General features: G+C 49.9%; 1 protein-coding gene and 1 long non-coding RNA gene across 5 annotated transcripts in view; both read right to left on the reverse strand.

Annotated features, from left to right (window-relative positions):
• The window catches only part of LOC136391341 (uncharacterized), a 179519-nt gene that overhangs the window by 84738 nt on the left and 75113 nt on the right, over nt 1–19668 (reverse strand). The window lies entirely within an intron of this gene.
• Nucleotides 3449–15294, reverse strand: TCAF2 (TRPM8 channel associated factor 2). Of its 3 annotated transcripts, XR_010748840.1 has the most exons (9): nt 15222–15294; nt 13945–14580; nt 9995–10986; nt 9656–9753; nt 8893–9106; nt 8327–8566; nt 7159–7496; nt 5063–6016; nt 3449–3935 (listed from the first exon to the last, which is right to left on the reverse strand). XR_010748840.1 is itself a non-coding variant. In XM_066362930.1 (8 exons), the coding sequence occupies exons 2-8, from the start codon at nt 14565–14567 to the stop codon at nt 5762–5764; spliced, it is 2760 nt and encodes a 919-aa protein (XP_066219027.1). In that variant the 5' UTR covers nt 14568–14580; nt 15222–15294; the 3' UTR covers nt 5045–5761. The 3 variants fall into 3 exon arrangements, 2 of the variants coding, with proteins under 2 accessions (XP_066219027.1, XP_066219028.1); XM_066362930.1 differs by lacking the exon at nt 3449–3935 and having other exon boundaries at nt 5045–6016; XM_066362931.1 differs by lacking the exons at nt 3449–3935; nt 7159–7496 and having other exon boundaries at nt 5771–6016.

Genomic DNA, 19668 nt, shown 5'->3' on the forward strand with positions numbered 1-19668 from the left:
TGCTATTTAATTTTTAAGTGTTTGAGTATTTTTCAGTTTTTCTGTTGTGGTTGATTTCTAGTTTCATGCCATTATGATCAGAGAAGATGCTTGATATGATTTCAGTCTTCTTAAATTTGTTGAGACCCCTTTTGTGCCCTACGATGTGGTCTATCCTAGAAAATGTACCATGAGTACTTGAAAAAATGTATATTCTGCTGCTTTAGGGTGAAAGGTTCTAAAGATATCTATTAAATTGAGTTGATCTAGTGTGTCCTTTAAGTCTGCTGTTTCTTTATTAATTTTCTTTCTTGAGGCTCTATCTAATAATGTTAGTGGGGTATTGAAATCCCCTACTATTATAGTATTGCTGTTGATCTCACCCTTTATATCCATCAAAGTCTGCTTTATAGCCTGACCAGGTGGTGGCGCAGTGGATAGAGCATTGGACTGGGATGCAAAGGACGCAGGTTTGAGACCCTGAGGTCACCAGCTTGAGCTCAGGCTCATTGGGTTTGAGCAAGGCTCGCCAGCTTGAGCCCAAGGTTGCTGGCTTGAGCACAACATCACTCAGTCTGCTGTAGCCCCTCGGTGAAGGCACATATAAGAAATCAATCAATGAACAACTAAGGAACCTTAATGAAGAATTGATATTTCTCATCTCTCTCCTTTCCTCTCTGTCTGTCCCCATCTGTCCCTCTCTCTCTGCCACAAAAAAAAAGAAGTTTGCTTTATATATTTAGGTGCTCCTATATTAGGTGCATAGATATTTATAATGGTTATATCTTTCTGTTGGATTGCTCCCTTTATCATTATGTAGTGACCTTCTTTATCTCTTACTATAGCCTTTGTTTTAAAGTCTATTTTGTCAGATATAAGTATTACTACCCCAGCTTTTATTTCATTTCCATTTGCATGAAATATTTTTTTCCAACCTTTTACTTTCTGTCTATGTGTATATTTTGTTTTGAGGTGTGTCTCTTGTAGACAGCATATGTATGGGTCCTGTTTTCTTATCCACACAGCTACCCCATGTCTTTTGATTGGATCATTTAATCCATTTACATTTAAGGTTATTATTGACATGTAGTTGTTTATTGCCATTTTATTCTTTAAATCTACATTCCTCTTTTACTAGATTTTATTCCCCCTTTGTTCTGTTTACAGCAGGCCCCTTAACATTTCTTGCAGCATTGGTTTGGTTGTAATGAATTCCTTGAGTACTTTTTTGTCTGGGAAGCTTTTTATTTCTCCTTCAATATTAAATGATAGCCATGCTGGATAAAGAAGTCTTGGTTGTAGGCTCTTGTTCTGCATTACTTTGAATATTTCTTGCCATTCCTTTCTGGCCTCAAGTGTTTCTGTTGAGAAGTCAGATGCCATCCTTATGGGGGTTCCTCTAAAGGTAATAAACTGCTTTTCTCTTACAGCTTTTAGTATTCTTTCTTTATCTCTTAGCTTTGGTATTTTAATTATGATGTGTCTTGGTGTAGATTTCTTTGGGTTTCTCTTTAATGGAATTCTCTGTGCTTCTTGAACTAGTGTCACTTTTTCCTGCATCAATTCAGGGAAGTTTTCAGCTACGATTTCTTCAAACAAGGTCTCTCTCCATTGTTCTTTTTCTTCTTTTTCAGGAACCCCTATGATGCGGATGTTATTTCTCTTCATGTTGTCACAGAGCTCTCTTAGAATTTCCTCAGAGTTTTTGAGTCTCTCTTCTTTTTACTGCTCTGCTTTCATGTCTTCATTTATCTTGTTCTCTAACTCGCTGATTCAATCCTCAGCTTCATCCATCCTGTTTTTAATTCCTTCCATTGTGGTCTTCATTTCTGATATTGTATGTCATTTCTGACTGATTCTTTTTTATTATTTTAATGTCCTTTTTTTATACCTGCTATCTCTTTATTTAGGTGCTCGTTATGTCGATCCATTGTTGTTTTTAGATCTTTGAGCATCCTAACAATCATTATTTTAAACTTTGCATCTGGTAATTTGGTTATATCTGACTCATTCAAGTCCTTTTTGGGGATTTGTCTTGATTCATTATGGTTGCATTTATCTGCCTTCCCATTTTGTCTGTGTATTAAGAAGGGTGTAGCCACAGAAGTCCAATGGCTGTGACCTCTGTGTTCCCTAGGTGTGGCTGTCTGAAAGCCTGCCACCCCCTCCGCCACTGCCTCAGGTGTTCGGGTATGGGTGTTGCCTGCGCTGGCCTGCTGAGGCAGTCGCTGTGGTTTCTGCCTCTCCTCCACAGGCAGGGCTGTGTTCACATGTCCAGGCTACAAGCCCTGGCTGGCATTGGCCTTTTCCCTGTCCCTGTAGGTGGGGCTGCGCTTGTGCACCAGGCCGCAAGCCCGGGCTCCAAGGACTGAGCTCACACCCCCACCAACGGGACTGCGCTTCTGCATCTCACCGCCACCCGCCCTTCAGCGAGCACTGAGTAGTGGGGGGGGGGGCGGGGCGATGCAGCTCAGACCTTAGCAGTCAATACTGTATCCCAGATGGCTCCCTTCTTCTAAGTGACTGTGCTCTGAGTGCCACAGGATGGCTTCTGTTTGGCTGATGTCCTGTTTCCCTTTGCTGATATTGCTGGTTCCAGGGGAAATATTCACTTTAGATTTGGGGAGTGACTCAGCCCAGGGGTTAGGGTGGCTGTCCCTCAAAGTGTTTCTCTCTGTGCCTCCTAGATTATACTGTCTTCCTGTTACTCCGGTCCTTTCATCTCTCCCCATCTCCCAGAGTCCCAGGTGAGTGATTGTGAAAGAGGTTTTCTGTGCAGTCCCTTTAAGAAGAATCCTGGGTCTGAGAAATCTGTCTCTCTCACAAACAGTATCCTGGCTTGTTTTGCAGCTAAATACTGTCCATACGCCTCTTCTAGGCTCTGAGGCTGCAGGCTGGGGCTTTGATCCTGGGGCCCAGGACCCTCCCCTCTCTGCTAAACTCACTTCCTGCCACACGAGTCCCTCTGGGCTGCCGTTTGCTCCCGGGAGCTGGGCAGCCCTCTCTGCATCTCTGCTTTTCCTACCAGTCTTAGTATGGCTTCTTCAGTGATCCTTGGTTAAAGAATCTTCTTAGTTTAGTCCAAAGTTGGTTTTTCCAGATGATGGTTCTTAAAATTAAGTTGTAATCCACTTTGGTTCTGGGAGGTAGAAGTTGGTATGTCTACCTACTCCATTGCCATCTTGCTGCTCCATGTAATTGCTTTTTAAAAAAAAAAAATGACTATGAATAACCTGTTCAGTTTTTAGCAGTCTGGGTCTGGTCATTTGGTGGTTCAATAACCATGCACATTGTTTCATGCAAGCGGTGTTGGAGGTTGTGGTAGGTCTGATAACTGCTGTGCCCAAGGGTGTGGACTCCAGGGCCTGGCCTCCAGGGTCAGAAATGCAACTTCACCACTTGCTAGCTCTGCATCTTGCTGCCTCCTCTGCAAAATGAGGGCAGCAGCGACTCAACATATTCTGTAGGTCGGTTGTGAGCAGAAATAAACTGGTCCTGGCAGAGAGCAGTTTACTAATGAACCAGCAGACCTACGTGAGCATCTTTGGGAGCAACTGTAATAAAGATTTATAGGTTCTTGGCTTTGAACAGATTATATAGGCACACAACATTTGTTATAACTGCCCCATTAGCTTCGTTTGTCCACTGACTTTTCCCACATAGATCTTCACTAATTCAATCCCAAAGAAAACAAGGGGACAGTGGCACAAGACAAAACTAGAAAAACATGGGGACCTTGTTGTTACCTTGTCAGCTGTGTGGAAAATTGGAAGCTAGTTTAACTTATTGTTTTTGCAAAAGCATCACAATAGAATACAGCAGAAAACATATATAGTAAAAAAACAACAACATATTAAAATACCAGTGAAGAGCTTATTAGCACAACAGTCGCTTGCCTGAACCCTATTCCCTCTTCACCTCCTTCATTCTTCTGCCTCTACCTAAAGGCTGATGACCTATGGAGACAAAGAGGAAATTAGGTACCGATACCTTTGTGGGGGCTATGTTTGATGTTTAGTAAAAATTCAGTAGAGAACTTGGGATAAGACAGAACTTTGTTTAACTTCCTTTCCTCCATTTTCTGGGTGAATTTTTGTTTGAATTGTAAATCATTCTCAGAGGATAAACCTCACAATTTTTTTCATCATGATGGGCTTTAGTCAAGCTCAGACTCTTTCTCTTATTAGCTTTGTGACATCAGAAGTTATTTAATATCCCTTAGTGTCCATTTTCTCATCTGTGACATGGGACTAATAGCCTCTAAATGAGAGAGCTGCTGCGAGATATCGTGACTCACGGAAAATGTCTTGCCCAATGCCTGGGACATGTCCACTGCTCGTGAAATGTGACGTCATTACTGTCCTTTCAATTCACAAATACTTCCTGAGCACCTTTTATATGAAAAGCACCTGGTAAAGGATATGAGTAAATAAAAGGAAATTGTCCTACAATCAAGGGCAGTCTTGATGGCACTCAAATTCTAAGACATTCCCTAGGCCACTCTGCTCTCAACAAGGCTCAAGAACTGATTCAAAACAACAAAAATAGGGTTTTAAAGCAAGCTGGAGAAAACCGGCTAGATTTCTACCCCAGTAATCCCTGAGATGAGTCTCCGGTAGAACTCCACCTTGTCCAAGGGGTGGGGCAGGGTGAGATGAGAAGATGAGAGATCGGGGAATACTGAGCAGTGGGTTAGTTCAGTGGGTGGATGGGTCTGCTGCACCCAGTAATCCTGTTCCACAGAATCTCCTGTCACGTCCGTGTACCTTTCAGCATAGCTGCTGTCACTTGACAGGGCCTCGATTCCTTGGCAACCAGAGGAGTCAGTCACCTGTCTTATGCTAAAAACCAGGTTCATTGCCATGGCAGGGGCTGCTACAATGACTTTTACCTCTGGCTGAAACAAAATACTGGGAAATGGAACTAACCAAGGAGACCAAACCCTAACAACTTGGTAACACCATTCTGTGGTTTAGGTTATACCCCAGAATCATTCCAGAGGCAGGAGAACGGATGTGGAACAGGCTGGGGTCCCGACAATGCTACATGGGGGGGCACAATAGCATTCATTCAGTTCTCTTACATGACGACTGAATGCTGCTCTCAAGGTGGTCCACTCAGACTGAGAGGCAGTTTCAAGGTTGCCCACACAAAACTGGACACGCAGGCCATCATCACGGGATCCGGTGAAAGCTTAGGAACACCCTTCCACATGGATAAATGTCATGGTCCACAAACACATTCACCATCATCAAGCAATAATTTTTATCTACATGTCATGGGTAAGAATACAGACACAGAGAAAGGTGAGGTGATGTTCCACAGAATCGAAGGCTTCCTCCCCTATACCAGCCCGCCTGTCCTATTGTTAGAAAAGTTATCAAAGCACAAGAAATTCAGAGCCTGTTACAGGCTGGCAGGGGTGAGGGGATGATACCAGATTTTGATGGCAATCCATGGTCTTTAGAACTGAAGGGCTAAAACAGAAGCCAGGAGCCTGCAGGACCTCAAGATGCCAAGATAGGAAGTCTTCCACCGGAGGACCAGGATGGGAAGCGGGGCTCGGGGTAAGAGTGACAGAAGCATCAGAGAAACAATACAAAGACAACACAGAGGGGCACCAGGATGCTCTCCAGAGAAAGCTGGTTTCTTTGTCTTAAGACCTCCACCGCCTTCCCTAGGCGGGGCAGTGGGTGAAGCGTCAGGGGACACCGGGCCAGACACATGGGTGGTGGAGCTAGCAGGGGGCCGTTCCTCACCCCACACCGCTCTCTGCACAGTTTTACTGCTCTGCGTGGACATGAGCCTGCAGGGGGTTTCCCTCCCACAGAGGCAGACCAGCCAGGCTCTCTACCACGTCCTTCCGGATGGGCCAGCCCCAGGCCTTGAAGAACGGAGCCAGATTCCTCTGCACTTTCTCAGAGAACTTCTTCGCCCACAGGTTCATCCTGCTGGCATTGTCCTTGGGGGTGCTGGAGAGGGCCTGGTACTCGGCAAAGAGCTGGGTGAAGGGCTCCCACCCGAAGGCCTCCTGGAGCTGGGGAGGGGGAGAGGGGGCAGGAGGAGGTGTCAGGTGTGCAAAATCAGCGGCCACATTTCATTTACGGCAATGACTGTCCCTTGACCACCCATTACTGTTGCTCTGTTACTTGTCCCTGTCTCCCCACCCGACCCCTGCCCAGAAATACGGTCCCACTGGCTCATTCCCCCTCTTGGCCACAAAAACCTAGGCCACCTGAATCTAGCAGCAGATTTCATGAGAACCTAATATCTAAAAGGAGGTAACTACTCAATAAATGACAGTCACTGTTGTTATTATCTTTGATTAGTCTGATGCCAAAATGCCTCTATGTTCTTCTAGGTATGTGACAGATGTGAGCCCGAGGGAGACGAGAAGCCCTCGTGTCGTACATATTTGGGATGACGGGGGAGAAGAGGGCAGCAGAGCTGAATTTGACAGGAACTGGACAAGATGTTCAGGCAAGTTTGAGCCACAGGACAGAATCATGGGGGCGGGCACAACAACCCGGAACAGCGAGGATGCTCATGGCAGGAAGCAGCTTGGTACACTGGACATTAACTATGGAGATGAGGACACTGGGAGATGGAGCCAGAGATGCCGATGACAGTCTGATGACAGGGTGCTGGTGACACTGCTAACAAGCTCCAACTTTGTCCCGTATGCAAAGGAGAGCCCGCGGAGAGTGTTAAACATGGACTGTGGAGACTGGTTTGGAAGATGGGCTGTCGGGGTCAAGACGAGAGGCTGGAATGATGTAGGAAGCCGCTGGAATAGATGAAAGAGAAGAATGGGGACCCGAGCCAAGGCCACAGCGGGAGGAATGGGGGGCAGAAGGAGTGGTCGTTTGCCTGTCCTGAGGCCAAGGCTCAGGGTCTGATATGACAAGAGTTTCCATAGCCTCTGCAAAGTGATATTCAGGGCTCTACGGTGGGTGGGGAAGAGGGGACAGCAGAATCAGGGCTTTAACTGTCCATCTCAGTGGCCACCCCCTACCATTTCAGGTCTGTGTCTTTGTAGACCCTCGGACTGACTCTATAAGAATACGGAGTTGATATGATGCAAAGTTGTCATCAGAAAATGAGTGAAAGAAAATGATCAAAAAGAGGGGCTCATCATTAACTTCTGATTTTAGGGTCTGGTCTACTTCAGCTTGGTACCTGTAGATACGTTTCCAGAGCTACCCATACGCTCCATTTATCCAGGCGGGCTCCTGTCCCCAAGTGCTCCTGGATTCTCTTCTCTCGGTTTGGAGGGCTCAGAGCAGGGTGGGCCTGCGCCCTGGGGATACCCAGGACCGTCTCGTGCACATAGACTGACCAGAGGTTGCAGGTGGCCTCGGTGGTGTGCGGGGGGAACTCCCAGCCACACCGCTGCTGGTTGTGGCCCAGCTCATGGATGGGGCCCCACAGACCTTTGCTTCTCATGTGGGTCTCGCTGATGAGCTCCTCTACTGACTCCAGGTGGCACATGATGGGGTACCCTGAATGCATCCAACCTAGGAACCCAGCAGGAGGAGATGAGGTGGAGGGGGGCACCCAAACCCGTCTCCCTTCACCCCCTCCACGGTGCAGCTTTCCCTCACCGTCCGGAACCTCATGGTCACAGGAAAGCAGATGCGTTTCGGACTGGGTCGGAAACTGGAGCCCTTCCCTCTCCCAGCCTCTCACCTGCAGCCACGCCCTCCTCCTCACTCTGGTCCCTAGACTGTGGACACACATCACATGCATTCTCGCTCTAATTCAGTGCTTCCTCTGTGTGCCTGCGAGGCTGTGATGTAATTATTATATCATGTGTCTGAATTTGAAATCCTCGAGGCTAGAAGAACATCATCTCTGTGCTGCAGACATATACCCTTTAACAGAGAGAAGCGCGTCTTTTTTTTTAAGGATAAGAAAACTGAGGTCCAGAGGAGGATTTTCCATGATGGAACCAGCTTTTACTATTTTTTCTTTAGGTTTCCTTCTTAAATCACTCAGTACTTGACGTAAACCTCTTCACGGTCTCTTTTCATTGCCAAAGCGGACTTACACTGGAAGGAAATATCTCTCTTTTAGCCTCTCCCTGAACCACCCTCCATGTCATCTGAGAGTTCCTAGTACCATTGTTTTCTGAGATTGTTCCACCACCCCTGTGAACCCTCACCTTGTCGGTGTAAAGGGTTTACCTTCTCATGTGTAAACATCTTTGCATCCCATCAAGATCCATATCTTGTATGTCTTTACCTTTGTTGGTACATTTATGCCTTACCCATATTGGACATGAAAAAGAGGCAAAATAGTAACAAGGGTCCACTGACGGGAGCCCTTCCTTCCCGCGAGCACGCACCTGCCGAGATCTGCACGTCAGCAACGATCCTCTCCGGACGGAGGAAGGGGAAGGGCTGGGCCGCCAGCCTGGCGACGGCCCTCATGATCGCATCCCACAGGCGGAGCACGGGCTCGGGGTCCTCCAGGGCCCGGAGGCTTGTGGTCGGCACCGTCAGGATGATGTTGTCTGTTGCCAGCTCTCCCCAGGGAGCTGGGCTGTCTTGGATACGGCTCCTCCACTCCTCCAGGGATGTCTTACCTGGAACAAATATGGGGGATCTGTCAGCCACTTCCCCAACTTCCCTTGAGTTGAAACACACAACCTGAATTCCAGGAGGAGGACCCTGAAATAATGAGGTATTGTCATGCGGGTCTCCATGCTATGAAGTGAAGGACAGGCCTCCAGACCCTTCGGACCTACCCTGAAGTCTCTGCAGACAGAGAGTGGTGTTCAGTTTCCTCTGCCTCCACTTCAGCCTCCCTCCTTCTGTCCATCCATCCTCACACTCTCTTCCTTAGCAACCAGCCCCTAGCTACCATGGCATCCTCGGAGCCCCCCGTCCCCTTGAGGTTCAGTCTGCTTACCCAGCTTGTAGTACGGGGCAGGTACAGCCCTCTTAATGGTGAAGGACACGGGTCCCAGTTTACTGCCTCTGGGCACGATGACATAGAGAAGCCCACCCCAGAGGCAGGGCACAGACTGTGTGCTGCTGTCCATGCAGCACTGGTGAGTCACCACGGGGGCCCGGGACAGCTTCTTGGCCGTGGTCAGGTCATCTGTGTGGCAGCCAATCTGCACCTGGAGAGGTGATGCGACCATGTGTGGGAGGAGCTAAATCCCGGCGGTGTGTGAGGGGCTGTGTGTGGTGCTGTGTGGACGAAGGGTATTAGAAAACTCCAGGGGCTCCAAGATGGCGGCTGAGTAGGTGGGAGTTACACAACCCTCCTCTCAGGACTGAACCAGAATTACAACTAGTTATAGAGCAGTCAGCCTGAATGACTACGTAAACACTAACTGAACAGAAGCCATATGAATAAGGATTTACAGGAAAGTCCCCATGGAGACTGGGAGGAAGGGCGGAGAGGCGAGAAGGGCTGGTCCCACTCCCTTGAGCAGGGGCTGACAGTCCCCAAGGCTATCTCCACTGCCAAGGTCCCCCCTGTAAATTCACAGGCTTAGGTCTGAGTACTGTATCTGAGGCCCCCTATACTTTAGCTGTGACACCTGGCAAGTCTGTAGAGCAGGCAGGACACTCCCTTCCCGGGCTGGGTAGCCCTGCCATGTGCTGGGGGAGAGTGCAGCAGCCCTGAGGTTTGGGGATGTGGGCAGCGGGCCTTCGGGCCTCACCTTCAGGCCCATGCTGGCCACACCTTCAGACAGCGAGACTTCTGCAGTTTGTCCGTTTGGGACGTAGAGCCCCGTGCTCACCCAGGACTCGTTGTTGCCTGAGAAAAGCACAGGAAAGCTGAGTTCTTCCCCAGCCAGGAGCCTCTCAGCCCTTCCCACAGGCACAGCCCCTCCCCTGCAGACCTTAACTCATCCGAACTTCTTGCTCTTACCCCTCCTAAACCCGAGCAGAATCCGACGCCCTCTTTCAAAAGTAGCTGAGAGGATGGAGCTGCCTGTTTGGGCTTCCCCAGCCTCCCCAGGTCCTACAGAGCTCCCAGCACAGCCCTTGCTCCATACCTGGGTTGTTTCCGGGGATGTCCACAGTGATGGGGTGTTCTGAGGGGTCCAGGCTGGAGGGGCAGGTCCTGCAACCCAGCCCCTGAAGCAGCTTGGAGCAGTCAGTCCCAGAGTGTGCCAGCTCTGTGGCCAGGCTGAGCACAGTAGCCTCACAGGAGTCACTGGCCACTGGGTTTTCCCGGCTCACAGCTGGGAGGCCGACCAACCGCAGCATCTTCCTTATGAGTCGGTGCATGGACAGGTACGCAGGGACCCCCGCTGCAGGAATCTGCAGGAAGGCGGCCCCATCGACTCGCAGCCTTGCCAGCCAGCCCTTTTCCAAATTCCCAGCCCCCTGGTGCAGGACAGCCTGGAATTCCGACAGCGCCTTGCGGAAGTGGTAGCTCAGCATCTGGGGCGTGGGGGCGGGGAAACAGCCTGGCTGGAGAGTCCTAGGTAGGATGCTGAGGCCAAAGCCATTGAGGATGACGTTACCAGGGAAACCAGCCAACGCCTGACGGCCCGGGTTCTGGGATGCCCACCACCAGGCCTGGCCACCGATCAGCAAGCCGCCTCCCTCAGCCACAAACTCCTGCAGCTGCTGCGCCTGCGTGTCACTGTAAGCCCCACAGCAGTAGACAGTCACACTGTCTGTCAGACGTGGCTCCAGACTGCAGTCCAGGCCATGCTCCGACAGGAGGGTACACAGGTTTTTTAGACTTGTGTTCACGCCCACTTTGCCCGTCCGGCCTCTGGCCAGCCAGTGCACAGCATTGAGCAAGACAGGCCCCATCTTGGGAGCACAGAGCATGCCCTCATGGGCAGCCAGGACCACCCGGCCCTGGCCATAGCGGGCGGCGGCCAGGAAGCAGCCCAGAGAGGCATCTAACCCCAGAGGGAAGGCCAGGGCCCCATGCACCAGCAGCTGCGAGGGGACGCCTCCCGTCTTGATATCCAGCTCTGTGAGCCCTTGCAGGAGCTCGTCCTGGTCCTGTCTGAGGTCCTCTCCACACCTGGAAAGTGACAGGGGGGACAAAAGGGCAACAGTCTGACAATGAACCACTGAAATGAGCTCACTGAATAGAGATCTCTGTGTGGGGACAAAGATGACATAGTTCAGGCCAGTCTCCTCTTTCTTACTGGTAACATTTAGGATTTTAGGAGGTAACACCGTTTACTTTTCTTTATGTCTAAGACATACTTTTTCACCTTTTTTTTTTTTTTTTTTTTCTTAAAAAGCTGGAAACGGGGAGAGACAGTCAGACAGACTCCCGCATGCGCCCAACCGGGATCCACCTGGCACGCCCACCAGGGGCGACGCTCTGCCCACCAGGGGGCGATGCTCTGCCCACCAGGGGGCGATGCTCTGCCGCGACCAGAGCCACTCCAACGCCTGGGGCAGAGGCCAAAGAGCCATCCCCAGCGCCCGGGCTATCTCTGCTCCAATGGAGCCTTGGCTGTGGGAGGGGAAGAGAGAGACAGAGAGGAAGGAGGGGGCGGGGGTGGAGAAGCAAATGGGTGCTTCTCCTGTGTGCCCTGGCCGGGAATCGAACCCGGGTCCCCCGCACGCCAGGCCAACGCTCTACCGCTGAGCCAACCGGCCAGGGCCTTTTTCACCTTCTTAACAATCGATGATATATGATTGTTGAATTGGCATTGTTGGCTCTTTCGTGGCCTCCTCAAAGCATTCTTAGCAGATCTGCTTCTGTTCCCTGGGCCGACTTTTCCTCCAGGTGTGACCGATTCTGTTGTCTTTCCAGACTAAATTTCTGTCTCCCTTATATTTCCCATTCAAAATCATTAGAGCATTTGTTTGTGGATTTTCTTCACAATGGGCATGGACGGATCTTTTGCGTGTCCTGACGCAGTGTGGGTGAATTCTCTGTGATGCTCTGGGTCCCCCAGGATCAGTCAGTTTCTGTACACACGTCCGCCCACCTTCTCCCGTCATACTGAGGTCTGTGTATTGATTGCCTCCTTTCACTTTCTTATCCCCGGAGGTTCGGAGCACTAACTGAATGGCAGAGACCTGCCAGGGCCTACGAAGGTCCTTGCTGGGGACTGGTCCCTCCCCTCGTTGGGGACATAAAGCTTAGGTGTCTTCCACCCGACCAAACGTTGGAACACACTTGAGGGGTTCGACCCACCCCTGTGCCTGGAAGAGGGAAACTCAGCATCCGTTTGGCCTCTGTCCAATCCTTACGTCATGTTGCTGCTCTTACACTTGAGGATTGTTGCTTCTTCTTTTTTTTTTTTTTTTACAGAGACAGAGAGAAAGAGAGAGGGATAGACAGGGACAGACAGACAGGAATGGAGATGAGAAGCATCAATCATTAGTTTTTCGTTGCGTATTGCGACACCTTAGTTGTTCACTGATTGCTTTCTCATATGTGCCTTGACCGCGGGCCTTCAGCAGACCGAGTAACCCCTTGCTCGAGCCACCGATCTTTGGTCCAAGCTGGTGAGCTTTTGCTCAAACCAGATGAGCCTGCGCTCAAGCTGGCGACCTTGGGGTCTCGAACCTGGGTCCTTGGCATCCCAGTCCGACACTCTATCCACTGCACCACTGCCTGGTCAGGCGGGTTGTTGCTTCTTAAGTGTCCACTCACCCACTTTGTTCCTTCTCCTACAGCGTGAGGAAGTGATGATGATTGTTCTTGGATTTGTGGTTTCAAGTTTTCTCTTTCAGTCGCACATCTGGGTGAGGGTGGTGTCGGCAGCTGCTATGTGCCCGGTTGCACATCAGCTGCCGTCTCTCCCCTGGCCAGTGCTTGGTGGTGTAGGCATCGGCACCAGAAGCTCCAATTTCAGCTGCTTGCTTGTCATTTTTCACTCGTTCGGTCAGATTTGGTGGAAAGGGTGAGTCCGGGATCTGAGCCTCGTTTCCCACAATCTTCACCTGGAAAGTCTACAATTGTGGATCTTGAATATGAAAACAGGACTGTGCTGCTTACAGGCTGGGAGTCCTTAAACAAAGACCTTGACCTCCAGAGGACTGCAGTGAGAAGCAAATGAGGTAATACAGAATCTTCACGAGATGCATAAGCCTAGGCTACTAGCATTCATTTCCTTCTATATAAGCACTTCCTGTTAGGTTCTAGCCTTTGTAGGTAGGTAGGTAGGTAGGTAGGTAGGTAGGTAAGGGTAATAAGCTATTGACCTAAGATTAATATTTTTTCTGGACTGTTCTTTGGGCATTAAAGCGAAAAGTGCATTTGGATCTGATTTTGCACATAAAAGTAACTGCCGTGCCCTCCCAACCAGGTGTGCAGTCAGCTCTTGCCCTTGGGGATAGGATGAGCGAAAGGATTTTCTATTGGCTTGGAGAGCCATCCCTCTCTGGGCAGACAGAGCAACCCCCTGACGGACTTCCTGAGCGTTTAGCAGAAACTGGAAGCTAGCAAACCTGCTAGGTCAGTCCAGGAGCCTCTGCCCAAGATCTGTTGGCAGGAAGGTTCACTGAAAAACCTCAGAGGGGATGTCCTGTGTGGGAGGCGGGAATCGAACTGCGGGCCTGGGCTCAGTGGAAGGGCCTCCTGGACCTTGGAGCTTCTGCTGCTCTGGGCTGAGGCTGTGGCCTCGGAGACGTAGCTTCCCTGGGAGCACAGTCCCTGCGTGAAGCCGTCTGTGGGCTTCACACTAGTATCCTAGGCTACCCTTTCTCTTGTTCAGGCTTTGGATGGGTAGTCATCTAACATGTAGTCACTGATATCTGTTGTGAACAGGTATTTGTTGCTCTTGTGCACCCATCGGACACTAAGTATAAAGCAGAAGACCTGACAGGCAACATCACTGTGTTCATGGCACGCTATATTCTGGTTGGCTAGACAGACACTTGCAAGTCCACGGGTGGGCGGTCACAGACTGTGACCTTGGTCTTTAGGGAATTCATGGAAACAGTGTGGAGAAGGGAATGGAAGGTTAGTCCTGGTTTCATTGGGGGAGACTCTGCGTAGGGACATATCACTCACCTGACCTGAAGAGGGATCTTGGGCACCTTCTTAGAGACTTTGAACAGGCCTGTGTCCCCATAGGTGTCGGTGAAGTAGATCCCAGCAACACTGGTCACCCGGTTCCCAGGGAACATGGACAGCACCTTGTCACGACCGTGCTGACTAGCCCAATACCAGGCCTGGCCCCCGATGAGCAAGCCCCCTCCACGTTTCACGAATTGGATCAGCTCTGCTGTCAGGGCTTCATTGTAGGCGTTGATGCAGTAAACCCCCAGCGCTTTTCCCGGTTCTGGCTGAACCTGTGCGTCCACCCTGGAGCCCTGCAGGATGTTAACTAGTGGTTTCAGGGAGGTATGCACGCTAACGGGGGCCCCAGGAGAGGGACAGAGCCAGTTCACCGCGTTGAGAAGAAACCGAGCTAAGCCGGCATCCTGCAGGTAGCCCTCATGGGACACCACCACCAGGCGGCCTCGGCCGTAGGAGGACGCGGCAATGAGGATCTGGCCCTTGCCGTTCACCATCACGGGGAAGGCGGTCTCTCCGGTAAGAAGCAGTTCACACGGGACAGGGCCTTTCGGGACATCCCAGCTCGTCACTCCATTCATAAGGGCCTCAAAAGCCGCGGCAGGGGTCGTGGCCATGGTCAGTGAGTGGCTGCAGAGGAAAGCGAAGACAGCGTGGTCAGAGCAGATGAAGGAAGGTGTGCGCGAGCACCTAGGACTGAGCACACTCGGTGATGACCATTTCTCAGGTCCCCACTGGGAACCAGTGCTGGGGTGCAGCAAGTAGCAGGACAGAAGGCCCTGTTTTCATGAATCCTTTAGAAGGGGAAGGGCCATAAGTAAGCAGGGAGATGAACCAGTCAATAAAATGCGGCAATGAATAGCGGTTAGGATGAAAAGAAAACATTGCGCTATCTCTGAGAAGGCAAGGGAAGTCTTTCAGTAATCTGGGCAGCGCTAGTTTCACAGGAAAAACCAACACAAAACCCAGGAGATGAGTAATGTGTCCCGGGGACGCTGACGCCAACTCTCGACCCAAGTGTGAGCGAACGCACACACAGCCATCTTTGTCAAAGTCTTGACTCTCGGTTTCAAAGAGGTGAGAGAAAAGTGTTTTGAGAGAAACAGTCAAAACAGTCAGACCCGCGAAACACAGCGAAATAAAAACTTGGCGGCGAGAAGAGAGAAACATCCCGATTTAGGGAAGGTTCCCTGAGAGGCGTCTGACACCGGGGGGCGCACAGTATGCGGGGTGCTTGGCCCACCCGCCACGAGCTCGGATTGAAAACTCACGCTAGTGTTTTCCGGGTCTTTAGCGCTGGTTCCTGCACAGGAGCTAATACTGGGACGCATTGGGCGGTCCGAAGGTGGCGGCCGGAGGGGCGGGACAGGGCGGGACCCAGCGGGACGCGCCCTGGAGCCGCCCCCTCGAGGTCCCTCCTGGCCTGTGGCACTTGGGGCGGTGCCGCGGGCCGAGGGGGCGATGCAGGGTGAGCAGTCAGTCTCTCTAGGAGGGTGGACCTCTCGGCCTGTGGGGATCGGGGCCGAAATCGGCTCTCCCACGTCCCGCGAGGGTTCCGGGAGTGCGAGAGGGCGCTCTGCAAAGTTGCTGTCACACTGCGTGAGGAACGCAAACGCCAAGTCTCTAGTAAACCAGAGTTGGGCAAATAGTGCTCTAGCAACAACATAACCTATGGCTGAGGGTGGAATCCGGCCGCCCGGCGTGGAATCGGGCTCACTCCCCTCTGATCTTGGGGTGCGACGCCCCAAAACTGCCGCTGCCGCGTCACTGCTGCCCAACAGCTCCTTCGTTGAGTGCCTGCCCCCTAGTGGTCAGTACCGGCCATGCAACCTGTGCTGCGGATGATTCGTGGCGGTCCAGGGAATTCGGTGAGAGAAGGGGGTCAGGGGTTACACAGAAATCAGGTGCAGTGATACTGCTGCTGGGAAGGAAACGCACCTACCCGCTGCATCACCAACAGACACGTCCACGCCGGTCTGCAGAATTTACTGCTAATGCTATGGCGTGGCTGCTGCTTGAATTTCACCCATGAGGGGTGGGCAGGTGACAGTCACGGGGGGGACAGTACTGGGAGATTTGGCGTGAAGCTGACTATGCACGGCTTTGCACAGCAGATGCACGCTATTTTTTACTTCGATGCAGCTTTATTTTGTTTTATTTTTAGGAGGGAAGAGAAGATACAGGAAGGAGCACGAAAGTTAGGTGATTATGGAGAAGGGGTTTCGAGCCCTTTCTGCTAAAGCGCTCTCTGGGGCTGCCATTGGTTTTACACGCACGTCATCACGCTATTCATATCAAGTTATCGGATGTACCTACTTTTAAAGAGAAGGTTCGACTGTCTCTTCATAAGCAGCATTTAAAAGCAGCAGCACTTCCTCCCACAGACACACAGTGGACCCTTCACTCACATATTCTCTCTGTTGGGGGGGGGGGGGCTTGATAAGACCAGCCTCTTCCCAGACCTGGAGCCCATCCTCTTTATAGAACAGCGTCTCCTCCGAGGTCTTGCTGTCCAGTTCTCTCTCCTTTTTGTGTTTTCATTTTTATCTCCCGCTATTATATATGGCTCCCTTCCTTGCCTCCCTGTATAGAACGTGCCGTTTCTTCCCCATGGTTCATGCTGTGCTTTGCCAAGAATGAAGTTCAAACCTCGGTGATGCGGTTTCTGCTTGTACCGCTTCATTTCCTTCCAAGGTCCCCAGGGGACTCCCTTCCAGGTCCATTGCCCCAGCCTTCCCTCTTGCCCCCAACGCACACTTCACAGTGCAGACTCACTCACTTGCAGTCTTTTCTCTTAAAAAGAACATAACGCCGTATTTCTCTTTGGAACTTTACCAAAACATACTTTATTTTAAAGCAGTTTTTTTTCCTTTGAGAATGGGGGTAACCAGGAATTAAGGGCTGATTCTTATTTTAATACATCTTGAAATGCTTCTTGTTATGAGCCAAATTGTGTGTCCCCCTTTCCCCCAAATTCATATGCTGAAGTGCCAATCCTCAGTAACTCAGAATGTAACTGTATTTGGAGAGGTCTTTAAATAGGTGATTAAATTAAAATGAGGCCAATGAGAGGTGGGGCCCTAATCCAATATCACTGGTCTTTTTTTTTTTTTTAATTTTCTGAAGCTGGAAATGGGGAGAGACAGTCAGACAGACTCCCGCATGCGCCCGACCGGGATCCACCCGGCACGCCCACCAGGAGGCGACGCTCTGCCCACTAGGGAGCGATGCTCTGCCCCTCCAGGGCATCGCTCTGTTGCGACCAGAGCCACTCTAGCGCCTGAGGCAGAGGCCAAGGAGCCATCCCCAGCGCCTGGGCCATCTTGCTCCAATGGAGCCTTGGCTGCGGGAGGGGAAGAGAGAGACAGAGAGGAAGGAGGAGGGGTGGAGAAGCAAATAGGCGCTTCTCCTCTGTGCCCTGGCCGGGAATTGAACCCGGGTCCCCCGCACGCCAGGCCGACGCTCTACTGCTGAGCCAACTGGCCAGGGCCAATATCACTGGTCTTTTAATTAAAAAATATTATTGAATTTATTGAGGGTGACATTGGTTAGTAAAATTACACGGATTTCAGGTGCACAAATCTATAATTCATCACCTGTGTACTGCATTGTGTTCACCTCCCCAAGTCAAGTCTCCCTCCATCACCATCTACCGTGTTCCTATAATAGGAAGAAACACCCGAGATGCCTATACACAGGAGAAAAACCGTGTGAGGACAAATCAGAATTGTTCATGTAAATCAGTCTATCTTTGTCAACTAGAGGAAAATCCCTCAGGAATTCTCACTCAGCCAAATGCAGGGGCTACTTCATACCTATGCTTTCCAATTATGGTCTATCAGGAAGAATCGCTGGCTTCCTTCAATTATTTTTAGTTATGAGTTAAACTTATGTGCCCCATATATTCTTTCCCTGGAGGCCCTCAAGAATCTAGAAAGGATTAGCCACACTCTAATTTAGGAATAGAGATGGATAAATCCACCTGTGTGCCTTACTGGTGTGAGTCACTGGGGAGGTTGACTAAGCCCCTATTTAAGATGATCCAGAACAGGTGTCTACAGCTGTTTTAAGAATGAGTACTGTGGTGGCCATGAAAAGGGTCTGCTCACATCTCCAAATGCAGAGAGTGGGTTTATAATTGACAGACGGCCCCAGCTGGTGGCTCTGGAATCCTGGGCGCCAATGCCAAGCTGCCCAGGGGCGATTAAGTGTTGTGGGGGTATTAAGATAGGCCCATTCCTGGGAGACATGGGACTCTTCTTTCTGATGAGTGTCTTTGGCTGGAAAACTCCCCACTGGCTTTGACTAACTGAGACCCGCACTGCAGTGCAAGCCGTTCTCTCCTTTGCTCCCTCCTTCACAAGGTTAAACCGATACCAGTCTGATGGCTCTCTCCTGGCACATTTGATCTCATCTTGGCTTGTGTGGCTAACACAAGTACTGCTATAATTATATCTCCTAACATCAAAACACTCAAGTTTATTCATTAAAACTGTGTTGTAGTAGGAATAAAGAGTAAAGCCATTAACTTGAAAATATGTATGCAAGACTCATTCACTGTGTTTTTCATTCTCTCGTGTGTATGATCACCTTTGTTCAAATTATAGCATGGGCCATCACTAAGGGCAGGTGCCTGCCTGCCTAGGTAAAGCAATGAAGCTGAAGTTTGCTGCTTCTCTGGGCAGGTGGCCAGCCCTAATTCAGAGTTATAAAAACTTTCATATTAATTTTTTTGATGTAGTATTTTTGAAATTAACGTGGGCCTGCATTTTCTTATTGGTTCATAAGTATGTAGAATCTATATGGTAGGAGACCACAATAATCCAATCACAGAGGCTGTCTTGGAACCTATCACTGCCAAATACAGGGAGAAAAATAGCTGAACAAACAGGTTATGATGTTTGGGCAAAGTGGCAAAGAACATACTAAGGAGAATGACAGAAGGATAGAAGTCTTCTGACACCACCTGGTCTCACACAAGACTAAAACTTAGTAAAACTGTCCAATGCATTGGAATGCAGGAAAGCCGACAGCTCTGATCTTGAAATGATATTGGAATAGGGACGAATATTGTGTGCCTTCTTGGGAAAGAACGCCAGTTGGCAATCTTCACACATCACCCTATTGTGCATTCATTCACTGAACAAATATTGAAAACCTGCTAGACAGTATAGTGAATCATCAGACCCCTGGTGAGATCAGGGGCAGGCTTTGTTTTCTGTGGAACACACCTGCGGAAACGAGGTGAAGTGTGTTTGAAAGGTTGGAGGATGTTAAGTGTGGCTAGAACTAGAGGAATGGGGAGATATGAGGAGCCTGGATGCGTCAGGGGGACACGTGAGGGCTTTAGAAGCCATTTTAAGGGTTTTGGTTGGACTGCATCTTAGTTGATAGGAATGAAGCCACTGAAGGGTTTTTATTTGAGTTTATTAAAAATATTTCAGAGTAATACATGCACAAGGTAAAAAAAAATTAAATAGTACAGAGGACTCGAAATGAAAACACAGCTCCCCAGCCCGCCCCTTTTAACCCTAGTCCCATTCCCTAGAGGCAACGCATTGAACCATTTCTAGTTTTAGATCTTCTGTTAACTAACTTCCTAACATTAAATAATATGTTTGAACAATAATTTCTTGGCTTATTAACTTTAGACAATCTTTAATAATACACCATTACAAAAGATAAGGATTTAACTTACACTGTCTCCACCTTTCCTTT

Source organism: Saccopteryx leptura, chromosome 2 (genome assembly GCF_036850995.1).
Source record: "Saccopteryx leptura isolate mSacLep1 chromosome 2, mSacLep1_pri_phased_curated, whole genome shotgun sequence".
Taxonomy (NCBI): domain Eukaryota; kingdom Metazoa; phylum Chordata; class Mammalia; order Chiroptera; family Emballonuridae; genus Saccopteryx; species Saccopteryx leptura.